Consider the following 17,497-nt stretch of genomic DNA (forward strand, 5'->3'; position numbering starts at 1 on the left):
TAAAGGCTAAGGAAGCAGTTTACAACCGTAAAGCATTTAGCAAACCTAGTATTTGACCTGTATAATTTAGACCACATTTTTACACCTTGAAGACGTTTGTATTTTACCAATAATTCCTAAGATTCTTTTTATTTTTAAAGATTAAAGTAATGTGAACTGAAAGTTACCACAGCTATTACTTTTCCCGTAAAAATATTTAAGTGCTTATTTTTCTTAAGCCAATTGATTAGAGCTCCTTTTTTTTTAAAACAGACATTACATATATAAAACACATATATAACCACACAGATAAACAGAAGAAGATCCAGTAGCTATAAAATTTTGCATTTGCCAATGTCCTAATTGAATTATTGGCCTCCAAGTAAGGCCCTTTAAGAAATATAGCTAGGAATACAGTTTCCAGGGCCTAATAAGCAAGCATAGTCGGAAGACAAAGACAGATTTTGACAGGGACTTATTCACCTTTAATTCTGGGGATCCCATGAGGAAAACAGAGATTTTTCCTAAAATGGGATTTGTGGTGCCTTTTCTGTTTTCCCAAGGAGTTGCAGGCCACCAGAAGTCATTTAGAGTCTTTCATGCAGGCACCAAGAGTGGCAAGACACAGTAAAAGAAGCAATTCAGTCAACCGAGAAAAAAAGCTTTTCCAGGAAAAGAAGATTTATGAAGAGAAAAACATAAGGACCTTTTAAATATACTCATAGTTTGGATATCCACTTTTAATTAAGCTGAACACTCTTTAAGAAAATCCTTTTTCATTAATTAAAACTTTACAGAGAATGCAAACAGTGATTCTTATTATTTCTTTTACCAGTTTGCTCCACTTACCTGTTCACAGTCATGTTCAGGTTCTCCAGTTTTCTTTCGGAGAAAGTGGCTGGGCTCAGGCAAGGGCAGGTTTTCAACGGGCAGCAGATCCCTTTCGTAGCAAAGCTTGGTATTTGAGGAGGCAATCGTTAGCAAGAGACTTTACTTAGAGGACAACAGTCCTGTTACATTGTATAGGGTAAAACAGTTAAGTTCTTTCCCATGGTTAACCCAGTGGCCTCTGGCACCAGCAAAGCCTCCACTGTAACTGCTTGGAGGCAGGCTGACCATCCCTTGGCCACCAAATTAAGTTCCTTGCTTAAGTAACTCACTGGCTGTTAAGCTGGACCTCAAGCCTTAGTTAAAACTTACAGGGCCATTTCCTTCCTTTTTGATCCATCAAAACTAAGTTCTTTCCCCATGGGAAGACTGAGGGCTGGTATTTTAAGCAAGGCTTGTTTTAGCTGGTTAGAGGCTTTTTGAGCCTTAGGTTCCCAAAAAAGGGGGGTGAGTTTTAACTGCTTGAGTTTCTTTTATGAGGTGGTGTAAAGGGTGAGCCATTTCCCTGCATCCAGATACTCACAGTTTACAAAATCCAGTAATGCCCAACAATTTTCCTAACTATTAAAGGAAATGCACTTAATCCTTTCCTCACCTGGTGCTCTGGTCCCTTCTGTTAAGACCAGAACTAGGTACTGTACTGAAGTCTGACAGAGCTGAGCTTTAGATTTTGAGACTCTATACTCTCTTTCAGCCTTAGCTGAAATTGAGGACAGTCTTAGCACCTTCCTGAGCTTCCTTGATCAGGGCACAGAGGAAAGTGTCATTTACACACTGCAAGACCCTGACCTGAGGATGGGAGGACTTAGAGAGGTCCTTTGGCAGTGCTTGTCCAAACTAGTGAGAGCTGTTTGGAAATCCCTGAGGCAGCACCAACCATGTTAACTGCATGGTCTGGCCAGAGGGACCCTTACAGGCAAACAGGTATTGTCAGTTAGGATGTAACCTTGCAGAAAAAGGCATCCTTTAACTCTAGGACTGTAAACCATTTAGTTCCCTCAGGTATGAGTCAGCAAGGTGTAGGCATTAGGGACCACTGGATGAATCAGGAACTACGGCCCGTTAATGAGGCGGAGGTCCTGAACTGATCTCCATTCTCCAATGGGTTTTCACACTCCTAGTATCGGGATTGCAAGGACTGTTACAGCATCTGAGGAGGCCCTGTGTTTTTAGATTATTAATAATAGCTTCTAGCCCTTTTCTGGCCTCTGGCTTTAGAGGATATTGTCTCTGATTAGGAAAAGAAGTGGGATTTTTAAGGTGGATCTGAACTGGTCTAGCAGTTTTAGCTTGACCTATTCTTCCTCGAGTTGCCCACACTTCTGGATTAATAATGGCTTTCACTAAAGGAAGAGAAAGAGTCTGTCCTGGGGCCATGAGGATGCTGCCCCTATGCAGGCTAAAATATCTCTACCTAATAAAGGAGTGGGACTTTTAGGCTCTAATTAAGAAGGAATGTGTAAATAATAAGTCCCCCCAACTACAGCTAAGGGGTTAAGAGAAATACTGGGTTAGAGTCTTCCCTGAGACACCCACCACAGTTGTGCTATGGGAAGAGGGGAGGCCTGGATTGGAGAGAACAGAGAGACTGGCTTCAGCATCCAGGAGAAAGTTCAACCTCTCCCTTCAATTTTCAGAATCACTCAGGGCTCCTGAGCAGTGATGGCAGTCTGAGCCACTGGAGCCAGGGGTTTGAGCCCCGGGACCTGTCAGTCCTCCTGGACCATCTGTGAGACCAGTTCTTGACCCAGCGACCTCCATCTCTAGGGGCAATTTAATATCCAGTGGTCTCCACCACAGACTGGACAGGGTCAAGGTGACTTTTTCTTGTTGCCTGGGCCATTTTTCTTAAAGTGCCCTGGCTTGCCACACCAGGAGCAATTAGCGGATGCTTCACAAGGATCCTGAACTCTGCAAGCCTGAAAAGCAGCCACTAGAGCCTTAGTTTTTCTCTTGTGTTTTCTCTTAATCCCAGCAGTTTGGGAGGCCGCGGTGGGCAGATCACAAGGTCAAGATATCAAGACCATCCTGGCCAACATGGTGAAACCCATCTCTACAAAAATTCAAAAATTAGCTGGGTGTGGTGGCGGGTGCCTGTAATCCCAGCTACTCAGTGCTACTGCACTCCAGCAGTGAGCCAAGATGGTGCCACTGCACTCCAGCCTGGCCACAGACCCAGACTCCGTCTCAAAAAAAAAAAAAAAAATTAAAGCTATTTTGAGAATTTCAGCTTGGCTTGACTGGGGGGAAGAGTGATCCCTTTCACAGAAACAGGAAGAGTGATCCATTTCACAGAAACGGGGTAGACAAAAGGTAATGAACCCTCTGTGTCCCCCCCCACCATATTCCCCCAGCTGAGAGTGCCAAGGGAAAAATGGATTGTTACATGGATTGTCCTCTCCTTTTTAAAAATAGGAACATGGCTGGACATGGTGGCTCATGCCTGTAATCTCAGCATTTTTGGAGGCTAAGGCAGGTGGATCACCTGAGGTCAGGAGTTTGAAACCAGCATGGCCAACATGGTGAAACCCTGTCTCCACTAAAAAATACAAAAAAAAAAAAAAAATTAGCCAGGCATGGTGGTGGGTGTCTGTAGTCCCAGCTACTAGGGAGGCTGAGGCAGGAGAATTGCTTGAACCTGGGAGGTGGAGGTTACAGTGAGCCGAGATCTTGCCACTGCACTCCAGCCTGGGCAACAGAGCAAAACTCCATCTCAAAAAAACAAAAAAAAGTAGGTCCTCAAGGTATGTAAACTTAAAGTTCTATAGCTTCCTCTCCACACCTCACATCTTTCTGCATCTCTAATCTTGCCAAGGATGACTAAGATGAGGCTGTATTTTTTCATTTCTCCCTGAAATATTTTCAATAGAATCATTTCTGAAACCCATGTCAGCCCCCTATACAGCATAAACAACAAGGAAACAGAAAATTCACTAAACATTTATGAACATCCAGCTGTTATAAAGACAAGGGACCAATTTGAAAAATCAAAATAAAGTCTCCTTGTAAAAGCTGCTGCAAGAAACAGGCAAGCAAAACTTAGGACATTTTTTGTAATTTATAGCTTAAAGTTTTGGTAAGATGTTGTATCATGGTAATTTGTCAGCAGTTCTAAAAGGGAACCATTTGAGTTCAGGAAAGATAGCTTAGAAGTGAAAAACATAGTTCCAGATTTTAAAACACAGTGAATGTAGCAACAACCAATTTAAACTCTGCAAAATGCCAAATTGGTGAATTAAAAGACAAGTCTGAATTGTTTCAAAACTCAGAGGAGATGATAAAGAGATAAAAACAAAGAAAAGGCAAGAATATGAAAGAGAGATATAGGAGATCCAAAAGACATGAAAAAAATGTTAGAGAAGATGGCCAGGCATGCTGGCTCACACCTGTAAACCTAGCACTTTGGGAAGCCAAAGCAGGCAGATCATTTGAGATCATGAGTTCAAGACCAGCCTTGCCAACATGGTGAAACCCTGTCTCTACTAAAATACAAAAATCAGCTGGGTGTGGTGGCATATTCCCTATAATCCCAGCTACTCAGGAGGCTGAGGCAGGAGAATTACTTGAACCCAGGAGGCAGAGATTGCAGTCAGCCGAGATTGTGCCATTGCACTCCAGCCTGGGTGACAGAGCGAGATTTCCTCTCAAGAAAAAAAAAAAAAAAAATTCTAGAGGAGAGGAAGAAGAATTACTCCAGCCAACGTTTATTAAATGTTTAGTAAGTGCTAGGCACTTAAATATATTGTTTAACCCTCGCAGCAGCCTATCGAGGGAAAGCACTGTCATCATTCACATTTGCAGATAAGGAAACTAATGTTTAGAAAAGTTAACCATTTTGTTCAGTGGTAAACAGCTAATTAAAGGAGAGGCTATGTCCTGAATCTAGCATCTGTTTCCCAAAAAGTAGACAAATCCTCTGAATAAGGACATCTTAGGAAGCCCTCTGCGTGTGGTTAATTCCAATGTCCTCAGAGGAACCCGCTTTCTCATTCCTCTCTCAAATCACACTCACCTGCTGTCTCTGTTCTGCCCCCAGGCACTGATGAAGACGCCATCATTAGTGTCCTTGCCTACCGCAACACTGCCCAGCGCCAGGAGATCAGGACCGCCTACAAGAGCACCATTGGCAGGGTAGGCCTCAGTCTCTCCTGCTCTGCGTGGCTGACTTCGCAGCAACAGGAAGCAGGGCCTCTTCCTGATCTAGGTTCCTGAAGTGGCCCTGTGTTTTAAAAGATTGCTCCTTTGTCTTGTTTAAAGATGTTCTTGAGGTGAGGTGTGGTGGTTAAACCTGTCATCCCAGCACTTTGTGAGGCTGAGGCAGGAGGCTCACTTGAGGCCAGGAGTTTGAAACCAGCCTGGCCAACATGGTGAAACCCCATCTCTACTTAAAAATACAAAAATTAGCCGGGCATGGTGGTGGGCACCTGTAATCCCAACTACTTCGGAGGCTGAGGCAGAAGAATTGCTTGAACCCAGGAGGTGAAAGTTGCAGTGAGCCGAGACCACACCACTGCACTCCAGCCTGGGCAACAGAGCTAGACTCCACCTGAAAAACAACAACGACAAAAATGGAATAGCAACTCAGCTCCTTCTTAGTCAATTGATCTTAAACAGGTTCTTAAACTCTCCCACCCATTCCAGGAGCAAATGTGAACGAACATCTTTAGAATTTGGTTCATTTTCCAAATTATATTTGGAAATTGTGTCTTAGGAATTGAGACTTAAGAAATAATCATGAATGATCACAAAGATACAACTAAATGCCTTATGTATGTAACAGTAGAAAAATAGAAACAGGTGACTAGTTAAAGATATTAGGCCTGGCACGGTGGCTTACACCTGTAATCCCAGCAATTTGGGAGGCTGAGGTGGGTGGATTACCCGAGGTCAGGAGTTCGAGACCAGCTGACCAACATGGTGAAACCCTGTCTCTACTAAAAATACGAAAAAATTAGCCAGGCGTGTTGGCGGGTGCCTGTAATCCCAGCTACTTGAGATGCTGAGGCAGGAAAATCGCTTGAACTCAGGAGGTGAAGGCTGCAGTGAGTTAAGATTGTGCAACTGCACTCCAGCCTGGGCAACAGAGCAAGACTCCATTTCAAAAGAAAAAAAAAATCATATTGTACCTATGTATAGAAATCTCCACAGCTGTTAAAAAGATCATCGGTGAATATTGACTTGGAAATATATTCAAGACATATTGTTAAGTAGGCAAATACATATACATTGGTGTCTACAAACATATTAACCTCAAGGCTCCTTTACGTCTTAAATTTTTTAAGACTTTGGTTTTTAGAGTTGTATCTTTTGATATTTACCCTATTAGAAATTAAAACTGAGGGCATTTAAAAAAAGATATTTGTTAACTTAGTAAAAATAACAATAAGCCATATAATAACAATTATATGTTACTATAAATAACATTTTAATGAAAAACAGCTATATATTCCAAAACAAAAAAAGTTCAGTGAGAAGATTGCCACTGTTTTACATTTTGGAAACTTCTTTAATGTCTGGCTTAATGGAAGACAGATGGTTTCTCATATCTGTTTCTACATTCAATTTGTTATGATATGATATATGAAGAAAATCTGGTCTTGTACAGATTTGTACTTGAAAATGGAGGGAGCATTTTAACAGATAGTTGTTGATGTACAGATAATGTCCAATAGCCTTAGAAAAACTCCACTGTATGCTTGTGAAAGAATGACAGTGAAAAGGCAGATAACATCTTAGTGTTATTCTGAGGATAGATTTGATTTGCAGTCTCCTTGAGAGAGTCTTGGAGACCCCAGACATCCTTGGACCACACCTGGAGAGTGGCTGGTTTAATTTGCCATAGCAGTTAAGCGGAGCTACTTTCTTGCGTTGCAGGACTTGATAGATGACCTGAAGTCAGAACTGAGTGGCAACTTCGAGCAGGTGATTGTGGGGATGATGACGCCCACGGTGCTGTATGACGTGCAAGAGCTGCGAAGGGCCATGAAGGTTTGTGCTCTTCCTCTCATGCTGTTGGTACTGTCAGTGCAAACGCTGATGTGCTTCTTAAGAAACTATCACCCAATAACAAAGACATGGAAGCAACCTAAATGCCCATCAATGGTAGACTGGATAAAGAAAATGTGGTACATATACACCATGGAAAACTATGTAGCTGTAAAAAGGAACAAGATCATGTTCTTTGGAGGAACACAGATGGAGCTGGAGGCCGTTATCCTTAGCAAACCAACTCAGGAACACAAAAGCAAATACCAAATGTTCGCACTTACAAGTGAGAGCTAAATGATGGAAACACATGGACACATAGAGGGGAATAACACACACTGGGGCCTGTTGGAGGGTGGGAGGTCGGAGGAGGGAGAGGAGCAGGAAAAATAACTAATGGGGACTAGGCTTAATACTGGGTAATGAAATAAACTGTATAACAAACCCCAATGACACAAGTTTATCTATATAACAAATTTGCACATGTACCCTGAACTTAAAAGTTAAATTTAAGAAAAAAAGACAAAAACTGTGACCAAGGCCTTCTGAGAGTGGCAGATAAAGTATAGGAGATTTTCTTTCATTTATGACAACTTGAAAACATTACATTACATTATACCAATTATAATTTAAAAATTGTTTTCCCAAGAGTCAGGGGGTCATTTGCTCCTTCCTGTGGCTTGATGGGGAGTGATTATAGTTGTCACTTGAGTACACCTCTAGAGACTTCCTTGTCATGTTAACTACTTTTGAGGTATGTAACTTTATGACTGACACCTCAGGGGCCCCCAGGTCTACTACAGGCTTAGAACTGGCAAAAGTGTTCTTGGGTTCCCTAGATGACCTACCCGCTGTGCTCCAGCATGGGTCTGCCGAATTTTAATGACCAAGTATGTGATGCAAATACAAATGGTCCCCAACTTAGGGTGGTTCTGCTTAAAATTTTTCAGTGTATTGAGATGTAACCTCATCATAAGTCAAGAAGCACAATTACCCTCCTCAACCATGTCAACAAATAGCCTTTTGGAAGGTTCTGGGCCAGGCTCTGGGAAAGCAAAGACGTAACAAAGTCTTTGCCAGAAAATTCTGTCTTCAGACGAAGAGAGCAGAAAAGGTCAAGGAAAAATTCAGCCCCCAGAGGGCAGAAACTGTACCTAACGTGGCATAGTAACCAACACATAGTAAACAGCCTAGAAATGTTTGTAATTACTCAGAATTACTATGACAAACATGTTGGGTTTGGGGCGGGACAATTAAAAGTGAACAAATCCTGTTGCTAGAACACAGTGGATTGCTTTTATTCTCTGCAGATTCATGGCTGTATTTCTTCTGTGTCTGGGCCTCGGCTTTGTAAACTGGCTCATAGAGTTCTCTCTTCTGGTTTCTTGTTTAGGGAGCCGGCACTGATGAGGGCTGCCTAATTGAGATCCTGGCCTCTCGGACCCCTGAGGAGATCCAGCGCATAAGCCAAACCTACCAGCAGCGTACGTGACATCCACAGTGGCCCTGGCTGAGGTTTCGCTGTGATTAGAGAAGAAGGGTAGCAGCGGGTGGTTGTCCGCTGTTTAGACTTTTCACAGAACACTGAGCATGAGGGATCCTCAGTGCCAAGCTCTGCTTCAAGGGAGATCCCTGTTTAGGCAAATGGCGGTCTGTTGGCTTCTTAAGGTTTCTCAGGTGAAGATGACACTCTTTTCACCTACCCAGTGCGGTATTTTATTACCCTAAAAGTTGGAAAGTTGTTCCTTATCATCAGACAAAGAATCTAAGGGACTTGTTCAAAAGTGGTGGCACCAGCAGATCTCAGCATTCCAAGGAATGGTCTGGAGGGGCTGTCTGGCCCAAATTCTTCCCTCCAGACCAGACTATATGTCCTCCAGCCAAATTAGAATGACAGCCATTCACTCCCCCTTGGAAACGTCCAAGGGTGATACATATGAAGTGCCTGTTAAAAATCCCTGACTTTTGGAGGTTGCGGTGAGCCGAGATTGCGCCATTGCACTCCAGCCTGGACAACGAGAGCAAAACTTCCTCTTAAAATAAATAAAAACAAGAATTCTGACTTTTTGCCCTAAGAATATAACTAAAAATGCACAAAGATTTAGATCTCACAGTGTTTATTCAGTATTGTCTATGTTAGCTAAAAATGTTCAACAGTAGCAGATTGGCTAAAAAAAAATATGATACGCTTACACAATTAACTGTTATATAGTCATTAAAATTTATATTAAGAATATTGGCTAGGCATGGTGGCTCACGCCTGTAATACCAGCACTTTGGGAGGCTGAAGCAGGCAGATTGCCTGAGCTCAGGAGTTCGCGACCAGCCTAGGCAACACGGTGAAACCCCGTCTAAAAAATACAAAAAATTAGCTGGCGTGGTGGTGTGTGCCTGTAGTCCCAGCTACTCAGGAAGCTGAGGCAAGAGAATTGCTTAAACCCAGCAGGCAGAGATTGCAGTGAGCTGAGGTTGTGCCACTGCACTCCAGCCTGGGTGACAGAGTGAGACTCTGTCCCCAAAAAAAAAAATTAATTTTTTTTCCTTTTATTTAACTGGTGTTTTTTGTTTTGTTGTTGCTGTTATTGTTGTTTTGAGACAAGGTCTCACTCTGTTGCCCAGGCTGGAGTGCAGTGGCACAATCTCAGCTCACTGCACCCTCAATCTCCTGGGCTTCAGCTAATTTTTGTATTTTTTGTAGAGATGGGGTTTCACCATGCCGCCCAGGCTGGTATCAAACTCCTGGGCCCAAGCAATCTGCTCACCTCGGCCTCCCAAGGTGCTGGGATTACAGGTGTGAGCCACAGCACCTGGCCAAGAATATTATTAAAATATTTATTAAATGATGTGGTGTGTGTGTGTGTGTACATATATATATATATATATATATATATATATATATATATATATATGTATAATGTTAAAAAGATAAGTCATAAAATAGTGTGCTATGATCCTATTTTTTAAAAATTAACGTGCACAGTTAATAAGACATTATTCTTTAAATAAACAAAAATAATGTGTGTATTTGGGGGAAAATGCAGAAGGATATTCACAGAAATGTTAGCCACGATTATTATTTCGGGGTGATTAGATTGCAGTGGCGTTCCTTGCCTTGCCCCTTCATTTTACTTATTTGTTTTTTCCTAAGTCTTCTGTGGTCAACGTGTGTTACCTTTATAGAAAGAAAACAACCACACTAAGAGCTTTGTGGGAAGTGTTCAGAAGAGGAGATTCTAAACCTTAGGAGTTTGGATTTAGCAATCCGATCCCCACATCTGCCCGATGAGGGTTTTCTTCACTGAGGGCTGTGAAGGGCTGGAGCTTCTCTTTTTGTTTTTGCTTCTTAAAAATTAATCGTGGAGAAGTTTTTAATTTCTTGCTGAAGCTCCCCCTGCCATTTTTTTTGAGACAGAGTCTTGCACTGTGGCCCAGGCTGGAGTGCAAGTGGCATGATCATGGCTCACTGCAGCCTTGACCTCCCCAGGCTGAGGTGATCCTCCCACCTCAGCCTCCCCTGCAACTGGGACTACAAGCATGCACCAACATGCCCAGCTAATTTTTATATTTTTTGTAGAGATGGGCATTCACCATGTTGCCCAGGCGGGTCTTGAACTCCTGGGCTCAAGCAATCTGTACTCCTCAGCCTCCCAAAGTGTTGGGATTACAGGCGTGAGCTACTGCACTGGGCCATGGAGCTTCTCATGGATAATCTGTCAGAACTTCCCAAGGGAGAGACGTGACAGAAAGGCATATCCTAGGATTTACATTTGACAGCTCCCCAACCCCAGCCCCACCCCAAAACCGGGTTCAGAAGCTCCAATCTGGTTGTCTTCCATCAGTGAAGCAGCAGTGGCCCCTCCACAGCTGCAACTCTCTCTCTGCATCATTGAGAACCACGTTCAGATTGGAGCCCTGGATGGCAGGAAGCACAGAGGGAGGATTTCAGCCCCAGCTTTTTCAAACCCACATTTTAAGAAACAGGAATATCTTGGCTGAGCATGATGTCTTACACCTGTAATCCCAGAACTTTGGGAGGCCAAGGCAGGTGGATCATCTGAGGTCAGGAGTTCAAGACCAGCCTGGCCAACATGGTGAAACCCTGTCTCTACTAAAAATATGAAAATTAGCCAGGCATGGTGGTACATACCCTGTAATCCCAGCTACTCAGGAGGCTGAGGCAGGAGAATTGCATGAACCCAGGAGGCAGGTGTTGCAGTGAGCTGAAATGGTGCCAATGCACTCCAGACTCCAGCCTGGGCAACAGAGTAAGGCTCCATCTCAAAAGAAACAAAACCAAAAACAGAAATATCTTGTTTCACTATGATGGCAGGGTAAGCTTATCTTGACCATTTTACCAGAGTTTAATTTTGGAAAACCTGTGTTGGGAGTGAAAAACCTCATGGTAAGCTGCTCCCATAAGCAGGCTGGTCTTGAGGGGACAGATTGCTCTGGAGTGTGACAGGGCATTGGGCAAGACTCTTTATTCTGATATAGCTAATTTCACTCTCTTGCTAGAATACGGACGGAGCCTTGAAGATGACATTCGTTCTGACACATCGTTCATGTTCCAGCGAGTGCTGGTGTCTCTGTCAGCTGTAAGTGACTGCTTCCGATGGGGGGTGGGTTTGATTGAAATGTCCACTCTATCCCCTTTGCCGGCCTTTCCCATCCATTCAGCCCCTGAAATGTGGATATTCCCCAGGTGTTGTTCTCAAAGCCCTCTGTTCCTTTGTCTTATTCCTCCTTCAGAGACTCTGGCTAGTTCTGCATGCCTATTTGTTCTACTTTAATTTGATATTTACAAGTACGAAAACCTGCCAGGTCCCCCGTCACTCAGTGCATTGAGAGTTATGAAGATGATTAAGAGCCAGTTCCTGGGCTGTAAGAGTATATATTGTCATAAGGGAATACATCAGGTACACAAGTCGCTAGAAGGCATGAAAAGATTACATGCCAAAGGAGAGGCACATAGGAAAAGGAAGAATCAAGGAGAAATTTTGGTTGTAGAAACAAAGAAAAAGCCTTCATGATGAGATGCTTGTTCAGAGAGGAGTTGGAAGATTACTAGAATTTCAAGAGGCAGAGACGTGGGTGGGTGTATTCCAGACAGGAAGAACAGCAAGAACAAGGCAAGGAGGCAGGGAACATGGGGTTCAGGGAGCAACTGGCTGAACAGTCGGGCTGGTGATTCTGGAAACAGGGTGGGAGGATAAACTGGAGTTCTCTGTTGGGAAGAGTCTAGCAACGCGGAGATGGATTTCCAGTTCATTTGGGAGCAGTAGATGACGTGGTAACGGCAACAATGATGAGAATGATGTGACTGGAGTTGCACTTTCAGAAGTGTAATGTAATAGTGATGTGTAGGATGGACAGTGGCCAGGAACTGGAGGCTGGAAGACCGGGTAGTAAGCTACCTAGAAAATTCCAGCTGGAAAATAAAGCAGGACTGAGCTAGGTGGGGCAGGGGTGCCTGAAAAGAGAAGCTGGAGACTCCAGACATTTCACATCCCTTCCCAACTGCATCTTTATCCCCGGCCTCCCTCCTGAGCATGAGACTCTTACTTCACACTGCTTTTTTAGATGTTTCCTTATGGATATCCTACTAGCCCCTTAAACCAGTCCTCCTGAACTAAACCGGAACTCATTTTCCCTTCAAACCAGCTCTTCTTCCTGACTTGCCTGTTTCTGTTAATACTGCTGCTATTCCTCCTACACCTAAAGAAGCAGAACCCTGGAAATCATCTCCAGTTTACACGGATAGAGCCTTGAAGATGACATTCGCTCTGAACCCCATGTTCCCTGCCTCCTTGCCTTGTTCTTGCTGTTCTTCCTGTCTGGAATACACCTACCCACGTCTCTGCCTTTGAAATTCTAGTAATTCTCCATCACGTCATCTACTGCTCCCAAATAAACTGGAAATCCCTCTCCACATTGCTCTCGTCTCCGATATTTACTTAGTCACCTGCCTGTGTCTCATATCTCTTTCCCACTCTTTCTTTTCCTCCCATATTTACCATTCTGATGAGCCATGTCTAGACCATAGACCATTGAGACAGTATAGTCGTAAAAATCGCCTACAAACTAGAGAAAAGTAGCCTGTTTTGTCACTTGTTAGCATTCTTCAGAGGCTTCCACCCTGCCTTCTTGTGAGCTGGTGTTGGTGAGGGGTAAGGGGACATTTTTATGGGCTCCTCAAGTCCTACCACGGGTCCCATATTCTCTTGACTCTCCTCTGTTCCCAACCTCTCCACCTTTTTTTCTCTTTTAAACATACAGGGTCTTGCTATGTTTCCCAGGCCAGCTCTTTACAGGTGCCATCGTAGCTCACTGCCTCAAACTCCTGGCCTCAAGCCATCGTCCCACCTCAGCCTCTTGAGTAGCTGGAGCTACAAGCACACCCGACCCCCTTTTGGCAGAGGTTGATCAATGTAGATTTGCCAGTTAGGAAGGCATGAGTCAGCTGGGAAGACACATGAGAGTGGGGTGGTGGGGAAGGCCAGGAGATAGTGGAGGGAGCAGTCCACGGGAAACATTTATTTTCCTTCTTCTTCTATTGGCAGAGGCACCCACAGAATGTTAGGGGCCACACTGAGGCTCACCCCTCTAGGGACACATCAGAGCCATGGTAATAATGTGAGCACATTTAGAAGACATCTGTCCTCCCTCCCTGGGTCTGAAGTCCCACTCTTCGTGGCATTTTGTCTCATTCCTCTAGACCTGCTATCTTAATGGTGCCCCAGATCTTTATGTATACTCTCAAATTCTTTTTTGTTTGTTTTTCTCATCCTCAGGGTGGGAGGGATGAAGGAAATTACCTGGACGATGCTCTCGTGAGACAGGATGCTCAGGTTGGTAGAACCGTCGCTTCTTTCTTCCAGTTTTCTTCTCTTTTGCCAATAAGATAGGCCTTGACGGATGGACAACACCTTATATTACAGTGTATGTTAGCCAGGTTGGGATACGTTCTTTAAAAAGAGTTCCCCAGATGACCTTTAATAACAGGTTTCTTGCAGAGGTACCTGGGGCTGGACATCATTATGTAAACACTGCTGGGTTCCAAGTTTCTCAACATTAGGACCATTATGTGGCAATCCCAGAGAACCACTGAGTGTGTCTTCTGAATCCCTTGGAGGTGAAAGAGACTGTTCACTATGCATTTTTACTTCAAAGAGGACATTTGAAAAGCTATATAAAATAACTTGGCACAGTGTATACCCTGTTGGGTAAAATTAATAGCAAACCCCAAGAGGCAGTTGCCTCTCTGGTACTCAACCCACTGATGGTTGCCCTGGAACCAACCCATGGTCTAATCAGCTGTGGCCAGATAACACTAACAATAATAGCTAATAAAAAGTGCCTTATTACCAGGTATCAAACACTGTTATAAATTCTTTTTTTTTTTTTTTTTTGAGACAAGAGTTTTGCTCTTGTTGCCCAGGCTTGAGTGCAATGGTGCAATCTCAGCTCACTGCAACCTCTGCCTCCTGGGTTCAAGTGATTCTCCTGCCTTAGCCTCCTGAATAGCTGAAATTACAGGTGCCTGCCACCACGCCTGGCTAATTTTTTGTATTTTTAGTAGAGACAGAGTTTCACCATGTTGGCCACACTGGTCTTGATGTCTGGACCTCAGGTGATCCACCTGCCTCAGCCTCCCAAAGTGCTGGGATTACAGGTGTGAGCCATCGTGCCCAGTCCACTGTTCTAAATTCTACATTAAGTATGTCATTGAATCTTTGCAATAACTCCATAAGTTAAGTATTGCTATCCCCATTTTACAAACAGAAAAACTGAGGCTCAGAGCAAGTGCTTTGCTCAAGTTCAGACAGATAATATATGGTAGACCCAGGATTTGAACTAATTGGCATCTAGACCCAATATTTTTTTTATTTTTTTATTTTTTTGAGACAGCATCTCACTCTATCACCCAGACTGGAGTGCAGTGGTGCGATCTTGCCTCACAGCAACCTCCACCTCCCAGGCTCAAGCAATTCTCCTACCTCAGCCTTCCAAGTAGCTAGGATTACAGGGCACGCCACCATCACCCAGCTGGTTTTTGTATTTTTAGTAGTGATGGGGTTTCAACATGTTGGCCAGGCTGGTCTTGAACTCCTGACCTCAAATGTTTCACCTGCCTTGGCCTCCCAAAGTGCTGAGATTACAGGCATGAGCCACAGCGCCTGGCCTTAGACCCACTATTCTTAACCAGTACATAACCATAGTGAGGGACTAGTTCCATTCAGTGTGTGAGGTATGAATAACTTTGTTTTATGCAAAAGAGAACCTGTTGCTTTCATTAGAATGGATAGAGGTATGCATGTGGCTTGGGCTTCTTGCAGTGTGGCAGCTGGGTTTCAAGAAGGAGCACCCAGAAAGCAAGCATTTTAATAGAAATAGTGGCAATTGCATGATTTTTTATACTCCAGACTCAGAAATCACAGTGTCACTTCCACTATACTGAATTTTATTCCAATTTTTTTTTTTTTTTTTTTTGAGACAGGGTCTTGCTCTGTCTCCTAGGCTGGTATGCTGTTGCATGATCTCAGCCTACTGCCACCGTTACCTCCCAGGCTCAAGCAATCCTTCCACCTCATCCTCCTGAGTAGCTGGCACTACAGGCACATGCCAGCATGACTGGCTAACTCTTAAATAATTTTTGGTAGAGATGGGGTTTTGTCATATTGCCCAGGCTGGTCACAAACTCCCGGGCTCAAGCAGTCTACCTGTCTTGGCCTCCCAAAGTGCTGTGATTACAGACATGAGCCACTGTGCCCAGCCAACTACTATGCTTTATTAATAAAAGCAATGTATTAGTCAGGATTCTTCAGAGGAACAGAACCAATATAGAGAGAGAGATAGTGTGTGTGCATGTGTGTGTGTGTGAGAGAGAGAGCAAGAGAGAGAAACAGAGAGAAACAGAGAGAGAGGGGATGGAGGTGGGCAAGTACCAGGATCTTCAGAGGGAGTCAGCAAGCTAGAGATGCAGGACGGCCCATGGTTTTGTTCCAGTCTGAGTCCGAAGGCCTGAGAACCAGGAGCAGTTTCCATCTGAAGGCCAGCAGGCTGGAAACCCATGAAGAGCTGATGTTTCAGTTCAAGTCCAAAGGCAGGAAAAAAACCTGATGCTTTAGCTCAGGGCACTCGGGCAGGAGGACTCCCTCATACTTTTGGGAAGGTCAGCCCTTTTGTTCTTGAAAAGAAAAGCTTTCTACTGATTGTATGAGGGCCCTTCCTCCATATTGGATCATCCAAAAACCCTCACAGAAGCACCGAGAATAATGTTTGACCAAAAATCTGGATAACCCTTGGTCCAGTCAAGTTGACATAAAATAAATTGTCACAGCCTATTGAGATTCAAGTTTAAGAAGTGCTAAATAAGATGAATTTTTTTGAATTAGATGAATTAGATGAAACTTTCAGCTTTAGATTTTTACGATTATGTGAATTGACTCTAAAGCAGTGAGAGAATCAGAGAAAGAAGTGAAAAAATGGGGGAGTATATGGAGGTGAGCCCAGTGAGCAGCAATATGTGTTAGTTAAGATCTTTTTGAGAAATGCAACAGGCCAGATACTTATTATAAATGAACAGTAATTCTGATTTAGCGATAATATAGTTAAATTGAGCAGAATCAGTTTCTTGTATTCCTACCTGTTTGGAATGTAAGCAATTGGCAATGGGTCCCTGGTTCTACTGTGAGACCGTAGCCTCAGGAATATCACAGATCATTCTAGAGCAGGGCTATCCAATAGAACTTCTGGAAATGATGAGAACATTCCACATCTGCACTGTCCTGGATGAGTGACTGGCCACCTGTAGCCGCTGAGTACTTGAAATGAGGCTAGTGAGACTAAAGAGCTGAATTTTAAATTGTACTTAATTTTAATTAAAATTTAAACAGCCACATGTGGTGAGTGGCAACTGTCGGGGACAGCCCAAATCTAGGGCATTCCTTTTAGCTCTTAAGATAGAACTATGTAGTCTCCAGCTAGGGAACTGCCAGTGTTTACCTTGACTCCCAGGGAGGTATGATAGGGTCCAACAGCCTTATGCCTGAGGAAGGATCCTGAGACATTTCCACTCACTACCACCATTTCAACCCCCATCACCAACAAAATAAAACTAAGCCAGCTCAGCTCTTTCAAGTTCTGGAGATATTTACCTGTGTCCTGGCACATCCTTTGTGGAGTTTTAGACTTGCACTTTGTTTGGCTTCAGGACCTGTATGAGGCTGGAGAGAAGAAATGGGGGACAGATGAGGTGAAATTTCTAACTGTTCTCTGTTCCCGGAACCGAAATCACCTGTTGCATGGTAAGGCACTTACTTCATTTCCCAAAGAAAGGATATGAAAGAGAGCGAAAACTACATTGCCCATAAGTGATTGATAACCTTTTCTTTCTCAGTTGATACAGAGAACTGATTGTGCCCAAGTGTCTTAGATTGTCACCCTGGAAATGTATTAGTCCAATGATGTGTATGAAAGCTAATTTCTGAAATACTAATTATGAATAATTAATAAAAATGCAGTAGTCATAGAAGTTTGGCATTCTTGTTTCTAGGAAACTGACCTTCATAGTCAGCCCTTTTTCTAAAGTAGCCCCAGTATTTTCATTTTAATTTAGTTACATATGAAAATAATCTATAGTAGA

At 43.4% G+C, this 17,497-nt stretch overlaps 1 protein-coding gene across 3 annotated transcripts in view; it reads left to right on the forward strand.

Annotated features, from left to right (window-relative positions):
- Positions 1–17,497, forward strand: part of ANXA4 (annexin A4) — a 78,995-nt gene that overhangs the window by 51,716 nt on the left and 9,782 nt on the right. For all 3 annotated transcript variants that reach the window (XM_021671065.2, XM_064364206.1, XM_012433952.3), the window contains 6 exons: positions 4,904–4,998; positions 6,742–6,855; positions 8,246–8,336; positions 11,368–11,447; positions 13,644–13,700; positions 17,066–17,159. In XM_021671065.2, the coding sequence (XP_021526740.1) occupies positions 4,904–4,998; positions 6,742–6,855; positions 8,246–8,336; positions 11,368–11,447; positions 13,644–13,700; positions 17,066–17,159 (531 nt within the window). The remainder of the gene's footprint in view (positions 1–4,903; positions 4,999–6,741; positions 6,856–8,245; positions 8,337–11,367; positions 11,448–13,643; positions 13,701–17,065; positions 17,160–17,497) is intronic.

This window comes from Aotus nancymaae, unplaced genomic scaffold, assembly GCF_030222135.1.
Source record: "Aotus nancymaae isolate 86718 unplaced genomic scaffold, 86718_ANA_hifiasm-v0.15.2.pri h1tg000057l, whole genome shotgun sequence".
NCBI lineage: Eukaryota > Metazoa > Chordata > Mammalia > Primates > Aotidae > Aotus > Aotus nancymaae.